This window comes from Oncorhynchus mykiss, chromosome 30 (genome assembly GCF_057628025.1).
Source record: "Oncorhynchus mykiss isolate SJ-2025 chromosome 30, ASM5762802v1, whole genome shotgun sequence".
NCBI lineage: Eukaryota > Metazoa > Chordata > Actinopteri > Salmoniformes > Salmonidae > Oncorhynchus > Oncorhynchus mykiss.
Genome location: NC_143051.1, coordinates 40,922,016 through 40,937,509, shown reverse-complemented (window position 1 = coordinate 40,937,509; position 15,494 = coordinate 40,922,016). Strand labels below are relative to the sequence as shown.

General features: G+C 43.9%; 1 protein-coding gene across 2 annotated transcripts; it reads right to left on the bottom strand.

The window, feature by feature from the left end:
* Positions 1-313: 313 nt before the first annotated feature.
* On the bottom strand, positions 314-7,915 carry naxe (NAD(P)HX epimerase). Of its 2 annotated transcripts, none has more exons than XM_036971155.2 (7): positions 7,726-7,915; positions 7,100-7,286; positions 6,919-7,027; positions 6,523-6,633; positions 6,152-6,262; positions 5,794-5,941; positions 314-3,306 (listed from the first exon to the last, which is right to left on the bottom strand). In XM_036971155.2, the coding sequence occupies exons 2-7, from the start codon at positions 7,267-7,269 to the stop codon at positions 3,104-3,106; spliced, it is 852 nt and encodes a 283-aa protein (XP_036827050.1). In that variant the 5' UTR covers positions 7,270-7,286; positions 7,726-7,915; the 3' UTR covers positions 314-3,103. The 2 variants fall into 2 exon arrangements, with proteins under 2 accessions (XP_036827050.1, XP_090084443.1); XM_090228317.1 differs by having other exon boundaries at positions 7,180-7,286; positions 7,726-7,876.
* Between the last annotated feature and the right edge of the window lie 7,579 nt (positions 7,916-15,494).

Genomic DNA, 15,494 nt, shown 5'->3' with positions numbered 1-15,494 from the left:
TTCTGAAGGACAGGGAAAGGAAAGGGAGAGGAAGTATTTTAATGGTGTCGAATGCCCTGTATACTGACTTTCTGGTGAGGCCAGTTCAATCTCACTAGAAATGATCGAAAACAAGTGGGATTTAATTATTAAATTAATGAGAAACACCAGTCGCTATTCAATGTGCACCATTACTTTGAGATACTATTATTTCCTTAGAATTACAACTCCTTATAACTCCCTAAGTTGATTAGTTATTCCAATTGTTTATTTTTTATTTAACATGTATCAAGGCACAAGGCGAGACCCAAATGCAGACACAGGAGGCAGATGGTTGGAGTCTTACAATGTTTATTAATCCAAAGGGGTAGGCAAGAGAATGGTCATGGACAGGCAAAAAGGTCAAAACCAGATCATAGTCCAGGAGGTACAGAGTGGCAGACAGGCTCGTGATCAAGGCAGGCAGAATGGTCAGGCAGGCAAGGGTCAGAAACAGGCAAGGGTCAAAACCAGGAGGACTAGAAAAAGGAGAATGCAAAAAGCAGGAGAACGGGAAAAACGCTGGTTGACATGGAAACATACAAGAAGAACTGGCACAGAGACAGGAAACACAGGGATAAATACACTGGCACAGAGAGACAGGAAACACAGGGATAAATACACTGGGGAAAACTGGAGGTTGGAGACAATAATGAGGACAGCTGAAACTGATCATTACTGCACTGTTGGAGCTACAAACAAGCATTTCGCTACACCCACAATAACATCTGCTAAACACGTGTATATGACAAATAATTTGATTTGAAAAACTTCCATTTCAAATTTCCACTCGGGCAGCCCTGAGAACCAATAACTGAGCATGCATAAAGCACTTAGCTTGAGACTGTTTTCTTTAAGCAGATAACATTATAATGCAGTTTAAACCACCTCTGTGCGAATGTATGTAATGTGCTCCAGTGTGCCCAAAGTCATTTTCCAGTGCGTTGTCTCCATGTCTCCATTCTTGATGTGAATCAGTTCTAGCGTATTAATATGTTTTATGGAAATAGGGTTGGAAATAGGTGTTTCCCTAATGACAATCTAAAGAGCCTAACTACAACTGGTAAAAATGTGTCACAACGTCTACACGTGCTGCTCTCTCTCCTCTCGCTCATGTGACTCAACCATGTGCTGACAACAAAATCACACAAAAATTATCAATGGAAATCAAATTTATCAACCCATGGAGGTCTGGATTTGGAGTCACACTCAAAATTAAAGTGGAAAACCACACTACAGGCTGATCCAACTTTGATGTAATGTCCTTAAAACAAGTCAAAATGAGGCTCAGTAGTGTGTGTGGCCTCCACGTGCCTGTATGACCTCCCTACAACACCTGGGCATGCTCCTGATGAGGTGGCGGATGGTCTCCTGAGGGATCTCCTCCCAGACCTGACCTAAAGCATCCGCCAACTCCTGGGCAGTCTGTGGTGCAACGTGGCGTTGGTGGATGGAGCGAGACATGATGTCCCAGATGTGCTCAATTGGATTCAGGTCTGGGGAACGGGCGGGCCAGTCCATAGCATCAATGCCTTCCTCTTGCAGGAACTGCTGACACACTCTAGCCACATGAGGTCTAGCATCGTCTTGCATTAGGAGGAACCCAGGGCCAACCGCACCAGCATATGGTCTCACAAGGGGCCCCCAAAACAGTTTCACCCGCGACATTGTTTTCAAAGTAGCCCAATTTGGCGGGAAAACCGTGAACATGGCAATACTGTCTGTAGAAATGTGTCAACATCCACTGAAGTCACTAGCAAGTTTACTAGATGGCTAGTTGATGTCTACAGTAGTTGCCGTAGGAACCAAACAGATTTGCTAGTTTAGCTAACCAAGCCATCAGTCCTAGCTTGCTATTATGAAAATCGAATTCAGCCAGGGGCACAATCGAATCTAATAAATACTCCAAATAGCCTACACGATGCTCGGAGGCATCCGCATGGTCCTAAAGCAGACCTTTGCCTCGTTTTGTATCCCATTCCAATGATAAAACTGGGGGGGGGGACAAAAGTTGCGCCCCTGAATTCAACAATACCAGTACTTCAATTCAGCTTTTGCTTTCAAAAGCACCTCAAACAAACATGTAAAAACGTACAATATCCATTGAATTCTACCATGCAAATGAGTGTTCAGCAATGCCATGGTATAAAACTATTTATAAGTTGTGGTTCGTCAGACCGTATACTGCTCTAGTTGCATTGGTAACCAGTTTATAATAGCAAAAAGGCACCTTGGGGGTTTGTGGTATATTTCCAATATACCACGGCTAAGGGCTGTATCCAGGCACTCCGCGTTGCGTCATGTTAAGAATAGCCCACATTTCATTGATACACTGTAAGCTGATGAATTTCAAGCAGAGAGAGGCAATACTGTATCAGTTGACAAGTCACATAGAAAAGGTGATCTTGTACAATCTTGCAAGGGACAGAAATGGCATACAACATCGTGATACGTTTTACAACAGCCAACTGCTTTACAATACCCCCATTTCTGATGATTTGCCCTACATACTATACAGTACCAGTCAAAAGTTTGGACACACCTACTCAGAGTTTTTCCTTTATCATCTACATTGTAGAATAGTAGTGAAGACATCAAAACTATAAATAACACATGTAATCATGTAGTTACCAAAAAAATGTTTGCCTTGATGACAGTTTTGCACTCTCTTAGCACTCTCAACCAGCTTCACCTGGAATTCAAGATGACTGGTACTGTATGCATTGTATAAGAATAATGAAACCATCTACTATTTGTTATATTCAGCACTTCAAAAAGAACAGTCTTGACATTTGTATCTTGTATTTTTTAGTTGTTAAAATAGCATAAACAAATAGTTAGCATTATCTGATGTATTGGTGACTAAACTAAATGTTATCATAGTAATTCACAGAAAACATAGATTTTGCATGAATGACTCATGGGTGAAATGTGTGAAACCCCAATTAATGCACAATAAAATGTTTTGAACATAAGATAGAGGGTATTACAAGTGTTATACATGGGAGCATTACTTTACTCACTGCGAATAGCATTTACCCACCAATCTTTTTTTTTTTTTTTTTTTACATATACATGGTTGGCACTACTGCAGCTGGTACACACAGTCAGTATTGGGGTACGGAGGAAGGTTGAGCTGGTACTTCTTCTCCATGGCAGGAGGCACAAAACGTCCCCCCAGATAGTGGTAGCGTCCACAGAAGTGTTTTGCTGACTTCTTAGGGGCAGTCAGGGAGATTAGCATGTCTGGCTGGAGTCCATCTGTGCTGCCCTGCTCCACATCCCAACCTGAAGAGGACATATACAGTAGGGGAGAATATCTCCATCCCAATGGAAACATTTTGGCCAAGCTAATAGACTTAAGGCACACTGTATTGAACCTCTGGATTCAACAAATAACGTTCCCAATGTTTTCTGAACAAAATACTGCCCAAAATGTGGTTTTTAATCAAGGCATTTTCTTATAAGCTTTTTTTAGATCAATAGATCAATTTAAATATCTGGTGGTGACCCACAGAAATGCAGGACTGACTATGGCAAGTCAGTTTATATTTGGCTTGGCTAGCTAGCTTGCTAATATGATTTGAATAATGCAGCAACACCAGATCAACAGTATTAGCTATTTAGCCCCGTGCCCCAGTTCCTAGAGGTAAGTGGACTGCGGTGTGAGGGGATGCAGAGGCTCACTCCGTCTGTTGCTTTTCTGGACCACTACCGAGGGTGGGGGGGTATTACTGCCACTTTTACAGTTGCCGAAGCATCACCCAGGTGGGTGCTACATTTCAGTAGTGGATGATCCAGCCTACCTATGGAGGAGGAGCTGCGACTATCCAAGACGACTAAGTGCCCATTGAGGAGCTCCGTGGCCTGTCCGTCTGAAGGTCTCTGTACCATCTATGCTCCCTCTTCTCAAGATACTACCTTTATGTACTGCCTATCATCTTAAGATGTCGAAGACCATCACCCAAATACTGCCAGATTTTGCTAAAATTGTTTTTAAACCAACTTTGAAATTCTACTATATAAAATCAATTATTACCTTGTGATTGAGATATAGTACAGACTGGATATTTTTACTCAACTAGCTTATTAGTGAAAAACATCTACAGTGCCTTGCGAAAGTATTCAGCCCCCTTGAACTTTGCGACCTTTTGCCACATTTCAGGCTTCAAACATAAAGATATAAAACTGTATTTTTTTGTGAAGAATCAACGACAAGTGGGACACAATCATGAAGTGGAACGACATTTATTGGATATTTCAAACTTTTTTAACAAATCAAAAACTGAAAAATTGGGCGTGCAAAATTATTCAGCCCCTTTACTTTCAGTGCAGCAAACTCTCTCCAGAAGTTCAGTGAGGATCTCTGAATGATCCAATGTTGACCTAAATGACTAATGATGATAAATACAATCCACCTGTGTATAATCAAGTCTCCGTATAAATGCACCTGCACTGTGATAGTCTCAGAGGTCCGTCAAAAGCGCAGAGAGCATCATGAAGAACAAGGAACACACCAGGCAGGTCCGAGATACTGTTGTGAAGAAGTTTAAAGCCGGATTTGGATACAAAAAGATTTCCCAAGCTTTAAACATCCCAAGGAGCACTGTGCAAGCGATAATATTGAAATGGAAGAAGTATCAGACCAATGCAAATCTACCAAGACCTGGCCGTCCCTCTAAACTTTCAGCTCATACAAGGAGAAGACTGATCAGAGATGCAGCCAAGAGGCCCATGATCACTCTGGATGAACTGCAGAGATCTACAGCTGAGGTGGGAGACTCTGTCCATAGGACAACAATCAGTCGAATATTGCAGAAATCTGGCCTTTATGGAAGAGTGGCAAGAAGAAAGCAATTTCTTAAAGATATCCATAAAAAGTGTTGTTTAAAGTTTGCCACAAGCCACCTGGGAGACATACCAAACATGTGGAAGAAGGTGCTCTGGTCAGATGAAACCAAAATTGAACTTTTTGGCAGCAATGCAAGACGTTATGTTTGGCGTAAAAGCAACACAGCTGAACACACCATCCCCACTGTCAAACATGGTGGTGGCAGCATCATGGTTTGGGCCTGCTTTTCTTCAGCAGGGACAGGGAAGATGGTTAAAATTGATGGGAAGATGGATGGAGCCAAATACAGGACCATTCTGGAAGAAAACCTGATGGAGTCTGCAAAAGACCTGAGACTGGGACGGAGATTTGTCTTCCAACAAGACAATGATCCAAAACATAAAGCAAAATCTACAAAGGAATGGTTCAAAAATAAACATATCCAGGTGTTAGAATGGCCAAGTCAAAGTCCAGACCTGCATCCAATCAAGAATCTGTGGAAAGAACTGAAAACTGCTGTTCACAAATGCTCTCCATCCAACCTCACTGAGCTCGAGCTGTTTTGCAAGGAGGAATGGGAAAGAATTTCAGTCTCTCGATGTGCAAAACTGATAGAGACATACCCCAAGCGACTTACAGCTGTAGTCACAGCAAAAGGTGGCGCTACAAAGTATTAACTTAAGGGGGCTGAATAATTTTGCACGCCCAATTTTTCAGTTTTTGATTTGTTAAAAAAGTTTGAAATATCCAATAAATGTCGTTCCACTTCAAGATTGTGTCCCACTTGTTGTTGATTCTTCACAAAAAAATACAGTTTTATATCTTTATGTTTGAAGCCTGAAATGTGGCAAAAGGTCGCAAAGTTCAAGGGGGCCGAATACTTTCGCAAGGCACTGTATATCTGCCCTCTAGATTCTATTGAAGTGAGTTAAGGGCCCACCCACCTGAGGGGATGTCAATACTAACTATGGGTACAGTGGTCTTCTTCAGCACGTCCAGGATGGAGCCAAAAGGCTCCCGCACTGCACCCTTGAAGCTGAAGCCAAAGATGGCGTCTATCACCATGTCGTAAGCCTCGTCGACCACCATTGCCTAAGAGGATCATCTCTGTCACTGTCAGAACTGTAACAACTGCACAGCATCACATACACACTCCCAAGATAAATACACCAACAACCTTTTATACAACACTACTGACACTCACAGAAACTTATGTGAGGTAGCCGAGGAGTCAGGACACACACCTAACAACCAAATAGACTTTGTTCTGAGGTTAACACAGGAGCCAGAGCTCACTAGTACCTCAGGCATTTCAGTTAGGAAAGGGATGTCCATCTTCTCACACTGGGTGGTCAGACCCTGGAACAACAGTTTGTTTGGCCTCTTTGGGTACAGTATGGTGGGTGCATAACCCTGTAGTCACACAAAGCATCAAGCACAAAGAATCAGACTATAGGCATGTTACTTAGCAATGCATACTAATAGGTTATTTAAGCCTATGTGATGCCAATTTAAAGTCACTATTACAGAAAAAGCACAACACAGCATTGATTCCAAAAGCAATAGATGCCTTTAAGAAAAATTGGTTAATTATAACAAGAACCAATTCTCTAATATCTGCTGCATGCCTTGATATTTGGAAACATAGCAGATGAGAAGGATGAAACACTCACAAAGAGTTTGAGATGTCTGGCACAGACCAGGCCATCTCCTCCATTGTTACCTGGGCCACAAATCACAAGCAAAGAGGGTCTGGCTTTGACTAGAGAGCTGGTGGGGTAGGCCTGGAACAGAAGAAAGGCAACAGGTGAATAAAAAGGTAGCCTAAAAGCAACACTTAAAGCACATGTCAAGCTTAAAACCATTTCAACCAGCCTAATAGAGCCCTCATGATTTCCAATTGTGAAATGTCTAATCTACACTATGCAGAGTCTAAATTGAGATAAACTTGTGCTTCTGAGATTTTCCAATGCTGAACAGCACACAGCTGTGGCATTCACCACCTCACAGCACCTTGGGTAGTACCAGTCATTGTAAGAGACACTCCTAGGGGAAATGCTGAGTCTCACCCTGGTGATTGCTGTAGCACAGCTGAGCCCAGCCAGCTCCATCAGCTGGTCCACACTGAATCCATACTCTGAGAACAACTCCTCGTCAATTTGTTGAGCCTCCTCCTGCCTGAGGATACAGATATAAATATTTCACACACACACACACACACACACACACACACACACACACACACCTTACCCAAGGTATTTTATGGACTGGGCCATGGTGGACACTTGTCCACTGAAGCACTCCTTATATAGACTATTCGTCACACTGACCAATGGACATGCCCTCCTGCGGGAGAGGACTGTGGTTGCCCGTAATGTCACAAGGAACCCAATCCTAAACAGAGCCCGCACACTCAACATCCAGTTGGTTCAAACACCTGGAAGAGGAGGAACACATTCAATGAGATACCCATGTTTGAATGTAATGGACACTGAAGATGACAGATGAGTAAACTATTGTTATTGCCTGGGTGACAGTTGTTTCTGGGCCCTTGCCAACTCCTTATGGAATTGTCATCCAATTTTTTTTTGATTTGACAATGAGCAATGGAGTTGACAGGAGCACAAACAGGTCTGGGGGCTGGCTTATGTTATTGTGCATGTATGTGCTTTAAGCTATGGTTTTCATAACTCAAAATATATAAATAACTTAAGTTATCAAGAAAGAGTTCTGCAGTAAAACATCTAAATAACATTTTAAACAGAACTATGCCTAATACCATGCAAGCACAACACTGAAAACCTCCAACTTGTCTACTAGTTTGACTTGCTCACATCCATAACAAAGTGATTTGAGAGATGATTAGTAAGACTCACCAAATGCACAATCTTCTAGATTAAAAGGTTGTTAATTTTCAAATATTCTATTGCACAATTTACGAATCAAATGACACAATTTAAATCGCCTTTAAAACCGTGTGTCTGGTGCAGTTTGTCACGCGAATTGCTTAGCATTTACTTCCTGTATAAACGGAAACCGTTTCTTCTTCTGGTATCATCGCGTTCGCACATTTGTTTGTGCATGCCGCCACCTACTGTGCAGTAATGTGTTCTCAATCACGTTATATTTTGTGATACAAAAATAAAAAGGAAGGAGGAAAGGAAAAAATGGCACCACTAACCTTACAGCTATATACCACTATTTCATCACCCCCCTAAAACACCTTAAGCAGGGTTTCCCAAACTCGGTCCTCGGGACCCCATGGGCAACAACTTTTGGTTTTTGCCCTAGCCCTACACAGCTGATTCAAATAATCAACTAATTACTAAGGACATTTATGTAAAAGCAAATAATTATGTGAATATGTATTTTCAGATGCAAGTGGAAAGGCATAAACCCTCATTTTTTGTAGCAATTAATGTACATGTAATTCTACATTATAAAGTTATTAAAAATAAAAACACATAATAGAAGAAACCATGTGTCAGTATTTTCCTTTTATATGACCACCTTATGTCCTTGTAGCCATTTTCCATATTCATTTTGATTATTTGATTATTTATTTTTTTCCTTTGAATGAAAAGAACAGATAACATTTCAACTGAGACAAACCATATGACTCGGTGGAGGCAGAAGCACATATACATCACAGTGTATCCAGTAATCCAGGTACAAATCAAACTTTATTCGTCACATACAAATATTTAGCAGATGTTATTGCAGGTGTAGAGAAATGCTTGTGATCCTAGCTCCAACAGTCCTAGCTCCAATCTAACAATTCCCAACAATACACAAAAATCTAAAGTAAAATAATGTAATTAAGAAATATGCAGTACAAGTCAAACGTTTGGACAAACTTGATGACAGCTTTGCACACTCTTGGCATTCTCTCAACCAGCTTCACGAGGAACGTTTTACAGTCTTGAAGGAGTTCCCAAATATGCTGAGCACTTGTTCGCTGCTTTTCCTTCACTCTGCGGTCCAACTTATCCCAAACCATCTCAATTGGGTTGAGGTCAGGTGATTGTGGAGGACAGTTCATCTGATGCAGCATTCCATCACTCTCCTTCTTGATCAAATAGCCCTTACACAGCATGGAGGTGTGTTAGGTCATTGTCCTGTTGAAAAACAAATGATAGTCCCAAGAGCAAACCAAATGGGATGGCGTATTGCTGCAGAATGCTGTGGTAGCCATGCTGATTAAGTGTGCCTTCAATTCTAAATAAAGCACAGATAGTGTCACTAGCAAAGCACCCCCACACCATCACACCTCCACCTCCATTTTTCACAGTGGGAACCACACATGCGGAGATCATCCGTTCACCTCCTCTTCGTCTCACAAAGACACGGCAGTTGGAACCAAAAATCTCAAAGGACAGATTTCCAACAGTCTAATGTCCATTGCTTGCGTTTCTTGGCCGAAGCAAGTCTCTTCTTCTAATCGGTGTCCTTTAGTAGTGTTTTCTTTATAGAAATTCAACCATAAAGACCTGATTCACGCAGTCTCCTCTGAACAGTTGATGTTGAGATGTGTCTATTATGTGAACTCTGTGAAGCGTTTAATTGGGCAGCAGTTTCTGAGGCTGGCAACTCTAATGAACTTATCCTCTGCAGCAGAGGTAACTCTGGGTCTTCCTTTCCTGTGGTGTATACCACTCCTACTTTGTCACAACAACTGATTGGCCTAAACACATTAAGTAGGAAAGAAATTCCACAAATTAACTTTTAACAAGGCTCACCTGTTAATTTAAAAGCATTCCAGATGACTACTTCATGAAGCTGGTTGAGAGAATGCCAAGAGTGTGCAAAGCTGTCATCAAGGCAAAGGGTGGCTACTTTAAAGAATCTCAAATATATTTAGATTTGTTTTTGGTTGTTTGATTTGTTTTTGGTTATTACAAGATTCCTTCCATATGTGTTATTTTATAGTTTTGATGTCTTCACTATTAATCTATATTGTAGAAAATAGTACAAATAAAGGAATACCTTTGAATAAGTGTGTCCAAACTTTTGATGGGTACTGTATAAATATTAGATAGGTAGATAGGGCAATGTCGAAAATACAGTCAAATAGAAAACAGTATGTACACATTATTAAAGTGACTACTAAAGTGGCCAGTGATTGCAAGTCTATGTACGTATATAGGGCAGCAGCCTCCATGGATGTTGGCTCGTGATGGTTATTTAACAGTCTGATGGTCTTGAGATTGAAAAACAGCTTCTGTCTCTCAGTCCTAGCTTTGATGCACCTGTACTGACCTCACCTTTTGGATGATAGTGGGGTGAACAGGCCGTGGCTCGGGTGGTTGATGTCTTTGATGATTCCTGTGACATCGGGTGCTGGAGGTGTCCTGGAGGGCAGGTAGTTTACCCCCGCTGATGCGTTGGGCACACCACACCATCCTCTGGAGAGCCCTATAATTGCCGGTGATACCAGGCGGTGATACAGCCCAACAGGATGCTCTCAATTGTGCATCTGTAAAAGTTAGTGAGGGTTTTAGGGGCCAAGGCAAATTTCTTCAGCCTCCTGAGGTTGAAGAGGGGCCGTTTGCGCCTTCTTCACCACACTGTTTGTGTGGGTGGACCATTTCAGGAACTTGAAGCTTTCCACCTACTCCACTGCTTTCCCATCGATGTGGATAGGAGAGTGTGCCCACTGCTGTTTCCTGAAGTCCACGATCAGCTCCTTTGTTTTGTTGATGTTGCGGGAGAAGTTATTTTCCTGGCACCACTCTCCCAGGACCCTCACCTCCTCCTTGTAGGCTGTCTCCTCCTCATTGTTGGTCAGCAGTCCTACTACTGCTGTGTCGTCTGCAAACTTGATGATTGAGTTGGACGCATGCATGGCCATGCAGTCATGGGTGAACAGGGACTAGAGGAGGGGGCTAAGCACGACCCTTGTGGGGCCCCTTTGTTGAGGATAAGCGAAGTGGAGGTGTTGTTTTCTACCACCTGGGGGCAGCCCGTTAGGAAGTCCAGGACCCAGCTGCACAGGGTGGTGTTTAGACCCAGGGCCCCGAGCTTAATGGTGAGCTTGGAGGGTACTATAGTGTTGAATACTGAGCTATAGTCAATGAACAGCATTCTTACATACAGTGCCTTGCGAAAGTATTCGGCCCCCTTGAACTTTGCGACCTTTTGCCACATTTCAGGCTTCAAACATAAAGATATAAAACTGTATTTTTTTGTGAAGAATCAACAACAAGTGGGACACAATCGTGAAGTGGAACGACATTTATTGGATATTTCAAACTTTTTTAACAAATCAAAAACTGAAAAATTGGGCGTGCAAAATTATTCAGCCCCTTTACTTTCAGTGCAGCAAACTCTCTCCAGAAGTTCAGTGAGGATCTCTGAATGATCCAATGTTGACCTAAATGACTAATGATGATAAATACAATCCACCTGTGTGTAATCAAGTCTCCGTATAAATGCACCTGCACTGTGATAGTCTCAGAGGTCCGTTAAAAGCGCAGAGAGCATCATGAAGAACAAGGAACACACCAGGCAGGTCCGAGATACTGTTGTGAAGAAGTTTAAAGCCGGATTTGGATACAAAAAGATTTCCCAAGCTTTAAACATCCCAAGGAGCACTGTGCAAGCGATAATATTGAAATGGAAGGAGTATCAGACCACTGCAAATCTACCAAGACCTGGCCGTCCCTCTAAACTTTCAGCTCATACAAGGAGAAGACTGATCAGAGATGCAGCCAAGAGGCCCATGATCACTCTGGATGAACTGCAGAGATCTACAGCTGAGGTGGGAGACTGTCCATAGGACAACAATCAGTCGTATATTGCACAAATCTGGCCTTTATGGAAGAGTGGCAAGAAGAAAGCCATTTCTTAAAGATATCCATAAAAGGTGTCGTTTAAAGTTTGCCACAAGCCACCTGGGAGACACACCAAACATGTGGAAGAAGGTGCTCTGGTCAGATGAAACCAAAATTGAACTTTTTGGCAACAATGCAAAACGTTATGTTTGGCGTAAAAGCAACACAGCTCATCACCCTGAACACACCATCCCCACTGTCAAACATGGTGGTGGCAGCATCATGGTTTTGGCCTGCTTTTCTTCAGCAGGGACAGGGAAGATGGTTAAAATTGATGGGAAGATGGATGGAGCCAAATACAGGACCATTCTGGAAGAAAACCTGATGGAGTCTGCAAAAGACCTGAGACTGGGACGGAGATTTGTCTTCCAACAAGACAATGATCCAAAACATAAAGCAAAATCTACAAAGGAATGGTTCAAAAATAAACATATCCAGGTGTTAGAATGGCCAAGTCAAAGTCCAGACCTGAATCCAATCGAGAATCTGTGGAAAGAACTGAAAACTGCTGTTCACAAATGCTCTCCATCCAACCTCACTGAGCTCGAGCTGTTTTGCAAGGAGGAATGGGAAAACATTTCAGTCTCTCGATGTGCAAAACTGATAGAGACATACCCCAAGCGACTTACAGCTGTAATCGCAGCAAAAGGTGGCCCTACAAAGTATTAACTTAAGGGGGCTGAATAATTTTGACGCCCAATTTTTCAGTTTTTGATTTGATTTGTTAAAAAAGTTTGAAATATCCAATAAATGTCGTTCCACTTCATGATTGTGTCCCACTTGTTGTTGATTCTTCACAAAAAAATACAGTTTTATATCTTTATGTTTGAAGCCTGAAATGTGGCAAAAGGTCACAAAGTTCAAGGGGGCCGAATACTTTCGCAAGGCACTGTAGGTATTCCTCTTGTCCAAATCGGATGTGTGCAGTGTGATGGCGATTGCATCGTCTGTGGATCTTTTGGGGTGGTAAGCAAATTTAACTGGGTCTAGGGAGTCAGGTAAGGTAGAGGTGATATGATCCTTATCTGGCCTCTCAAAGCACTCCATGATGACAGAAGTGAGTGCTATGGGGCGATAGTCATTTAGTTCAGTTACCTTTGCTTTCTTGGGTACAGGAACAATGGTGGACATCTTGAAGCGTGTGGGGACGCAGACTGGGATAGGGAGAGATTGAATATGTCCGCAAACACTCTAGCTAGCACACTCTACGTATGCTCTGAGGATGCGGATAGGGATGCCATCTGGGCTGGTAGCCCTGCGAGGGTTAACATGCTTAAATGTCTTACTTATGTCAGGGCACGGAGAAGAGCCCACAGTCCTTGGTAGCGGACCGCATCGGTGGCACTGTGTTATCCTCAAATCTGCCATCTACGGTTTCTAGTTTGGGTAGGTGTTAATAGTCACCGTGGATACAACATCTCCTATACATTTCCTATGAACTCAGTAACCTTATCCGTGTATTTGTCAATGTTATTCTCAGACGCTTCCTGGAACACATCTCCACCCGTGTGATCAAAACAATCTTGAAGCATGGATTTTGATTGGTCAGACCAGCGTTGAGTAGCCCTTAGCACGGGTACTTCCTGTTTGAATTTCGGCCTATAGGAAGGTAGGAGCAAAATGGAGTCGTGATCAGATTTGCCGAAGGGAAGGTGGGGGAGGGCCTTATAGGCATTTCAAAAAGTTGAGTAGCAGTGGTTCAATGTTTTTCCAGACCGAGTACTACAGTGAACTTGTTGGTAGAATTTTGTTTGTGTTTTCCTCAAATTTGCTTTGTTAAAATCCCCAGCTACAATAAATGTGGCCTCAGGATATGTGGTTTGCAGTTTGCATATTGTCCAGTGTAGTTCTTTGCAGGCCGTCGAGGTATCTGCTTGAGGGGGAATATACACGGCTGTGACTATAACCGAAGAGAATTATCTTGGGAGGTAATACGGTCGGCATTTGATTGTGAGGTATTCTGGGTCAGGTGAACAAAAGGACTTGAGTTCCTGTAGGTTATCACAGTCAAACCATGAGTAGTTAATCATGAAACATACACCCCTGCTTTTCTTCTTCCGAGAGTTATTGTAACGGCTTTCTTCTATCTCTTCCTCTGACGAAGAGGTGGAACAAGGATCGGACCAAAATGCAGCGTGTAGATTGCGATCCATGTTTAATGAACAAACGTAAACATGAATTAATACAAACACTACAAAACAAAAGAACGTAATGAACGAAACCAAAACCAAAACAGCCTATACTTGTGTAAACTAACAAAGACAGGAACAAGGACACTAAGGACAATCACCCATGACAAACTCAAAGAATATGGCTGCCTAAATATGGTTCCCAATCAGAGACAACGATAAACACCTGCCTCTGATTCAGAACCACTTCAGACAGCCATAGACTTAACTAGAACACCCCACTAGCTACAATCCCCATACATACACACCACATACAAAAACCCATGCCACACCCTGGCCTGACCAAATAAATAAAGATAAACACAAAATACTTCGACCAGGGCGTGACAGAACCCCCCCCCCCCCTAAGGTGCGGACTCCCGAACGCACCTCAAAACAATAGGGAGGGTCCGGGTGGGCGTCTGTCCATGGTGGCGGCTCCGGCGCGGGACGTGGACCCCACTCAATCAATGTCTTAGTCCCCTCTCCTCGCGTCCTTGGATAGTCCACCCTCGCCGCCGACCATGGCCTAGTAGTCCTCACCCAGAACCCCACTGGACTGAGGAGCAGATCGGGACTGAGGGGCAGCTCGGGACTGAGGGGAAGCTCGGGAGTGAGAGGAAGCTCAGGAGTGAAAGGAAGCTCAGGAGTGAGAGGAAGCTCAGGCAGGTTGATGAATCTACCAGATCCTGGCTGGCTGGTGGTTTTGGCAGATCCTGGCTGACTGGCAGATCCTGGCTGACTGGCAGATCCTGGCTGACTGGCAGATCTGGCAGATCCGGGCCGACTGGCGGATCCTGGCCGACTGGCGGATCCTGGCCGACTGGCAGATCCTGGCCGACTGGCAGATCCTGGCCAACTGGCAGTTCTGGCAGATCCCAGCTGACTGACGGATCTGGAAGAGTCTGGTTGACTGGCAGATCTGGAAGAGTCTGGTTGACTGGCAGATCTGGAAGAGTCTGGTTGACTGGCAGATCTGGAAGAGTCTGGTTGACTGGCAGATCTGGAAGAGTCTGGCTGACTGGCAGATCTGGAAGAGTCTGGCTGACTGGCAGATCTGGAAGAGTCTGGTTGACTGGCAGATCTGGAAGAGTCTGGCTGACTGGCAGTTCTGGCTGCTCCATGCTGACTGGCAGCTCTGGCTGCTCCATGCTGACTGGCTGCTCTGGCTGCTCCATGCTGACTGGCTGCTCTGGCTGCTCCATGCTGACTGTCTGCTCCATGCTGACTGGCATCTCTGGCTGCTCCATGCAGACTGGCTGCTCTGGCTGCTCCATGCTGACTGGCGGCCCTGGCTGCTCCATGCTGACTGGCGGCTCTGGCTGCTCCATGCTGACTGGCGGCTCTGGCTGCTCCATGCAGACTGGCAGCTCTGGCGGCTCCATGCAGATTGGCAGCTCTGGCGGCTCCTTGCAGACTGGCAGCTTTGGCGGCATCCTGCAGACTGGCAGCTCTGGCGGCTCCTTGCAGACTGGCAGCTTCTTGCGGACTGGCAGCTCCTTGCGGACTGGCAGCTCTATGCAGACCGGCAGCTCCTTGCAGACTGGCAGCTCCTTGCAGACTGGCAGCTCTATGCAGACTGGCAGCTCCATGCACACTGGCAGCTCTATGCACACTGGCGGCTCTATGCACACTGGCAGCTCT

What these genes read in the sequence shown, in the direction of transcription:
- naxe (XM_036971155.2), bottom strand. Translation starts at nt 7,269, where the DNA reads ATGTTGAGTGTGCGGGCTCTGTTTAGGATTGGGTTCCTTGTGACATTA. An exon ending in CCAGACATCTCAAACTCTTT is followed by an intron (nt 6,263 to 6,522) that starts GTGAGTGTTTCA and finishes GTGTGACTACAG; the next exon opens with GGTTATGCACCCACCATACT. An exon ending in TAGTATTGACATCCCCTCAG is followed by an intron (nt 3,307 to 5,793) that starts GTGGGTGGGCCC and finishes TGTCCTCTTCAG; the next exon opens with GTTGGGATGTGGAGCAGGGC.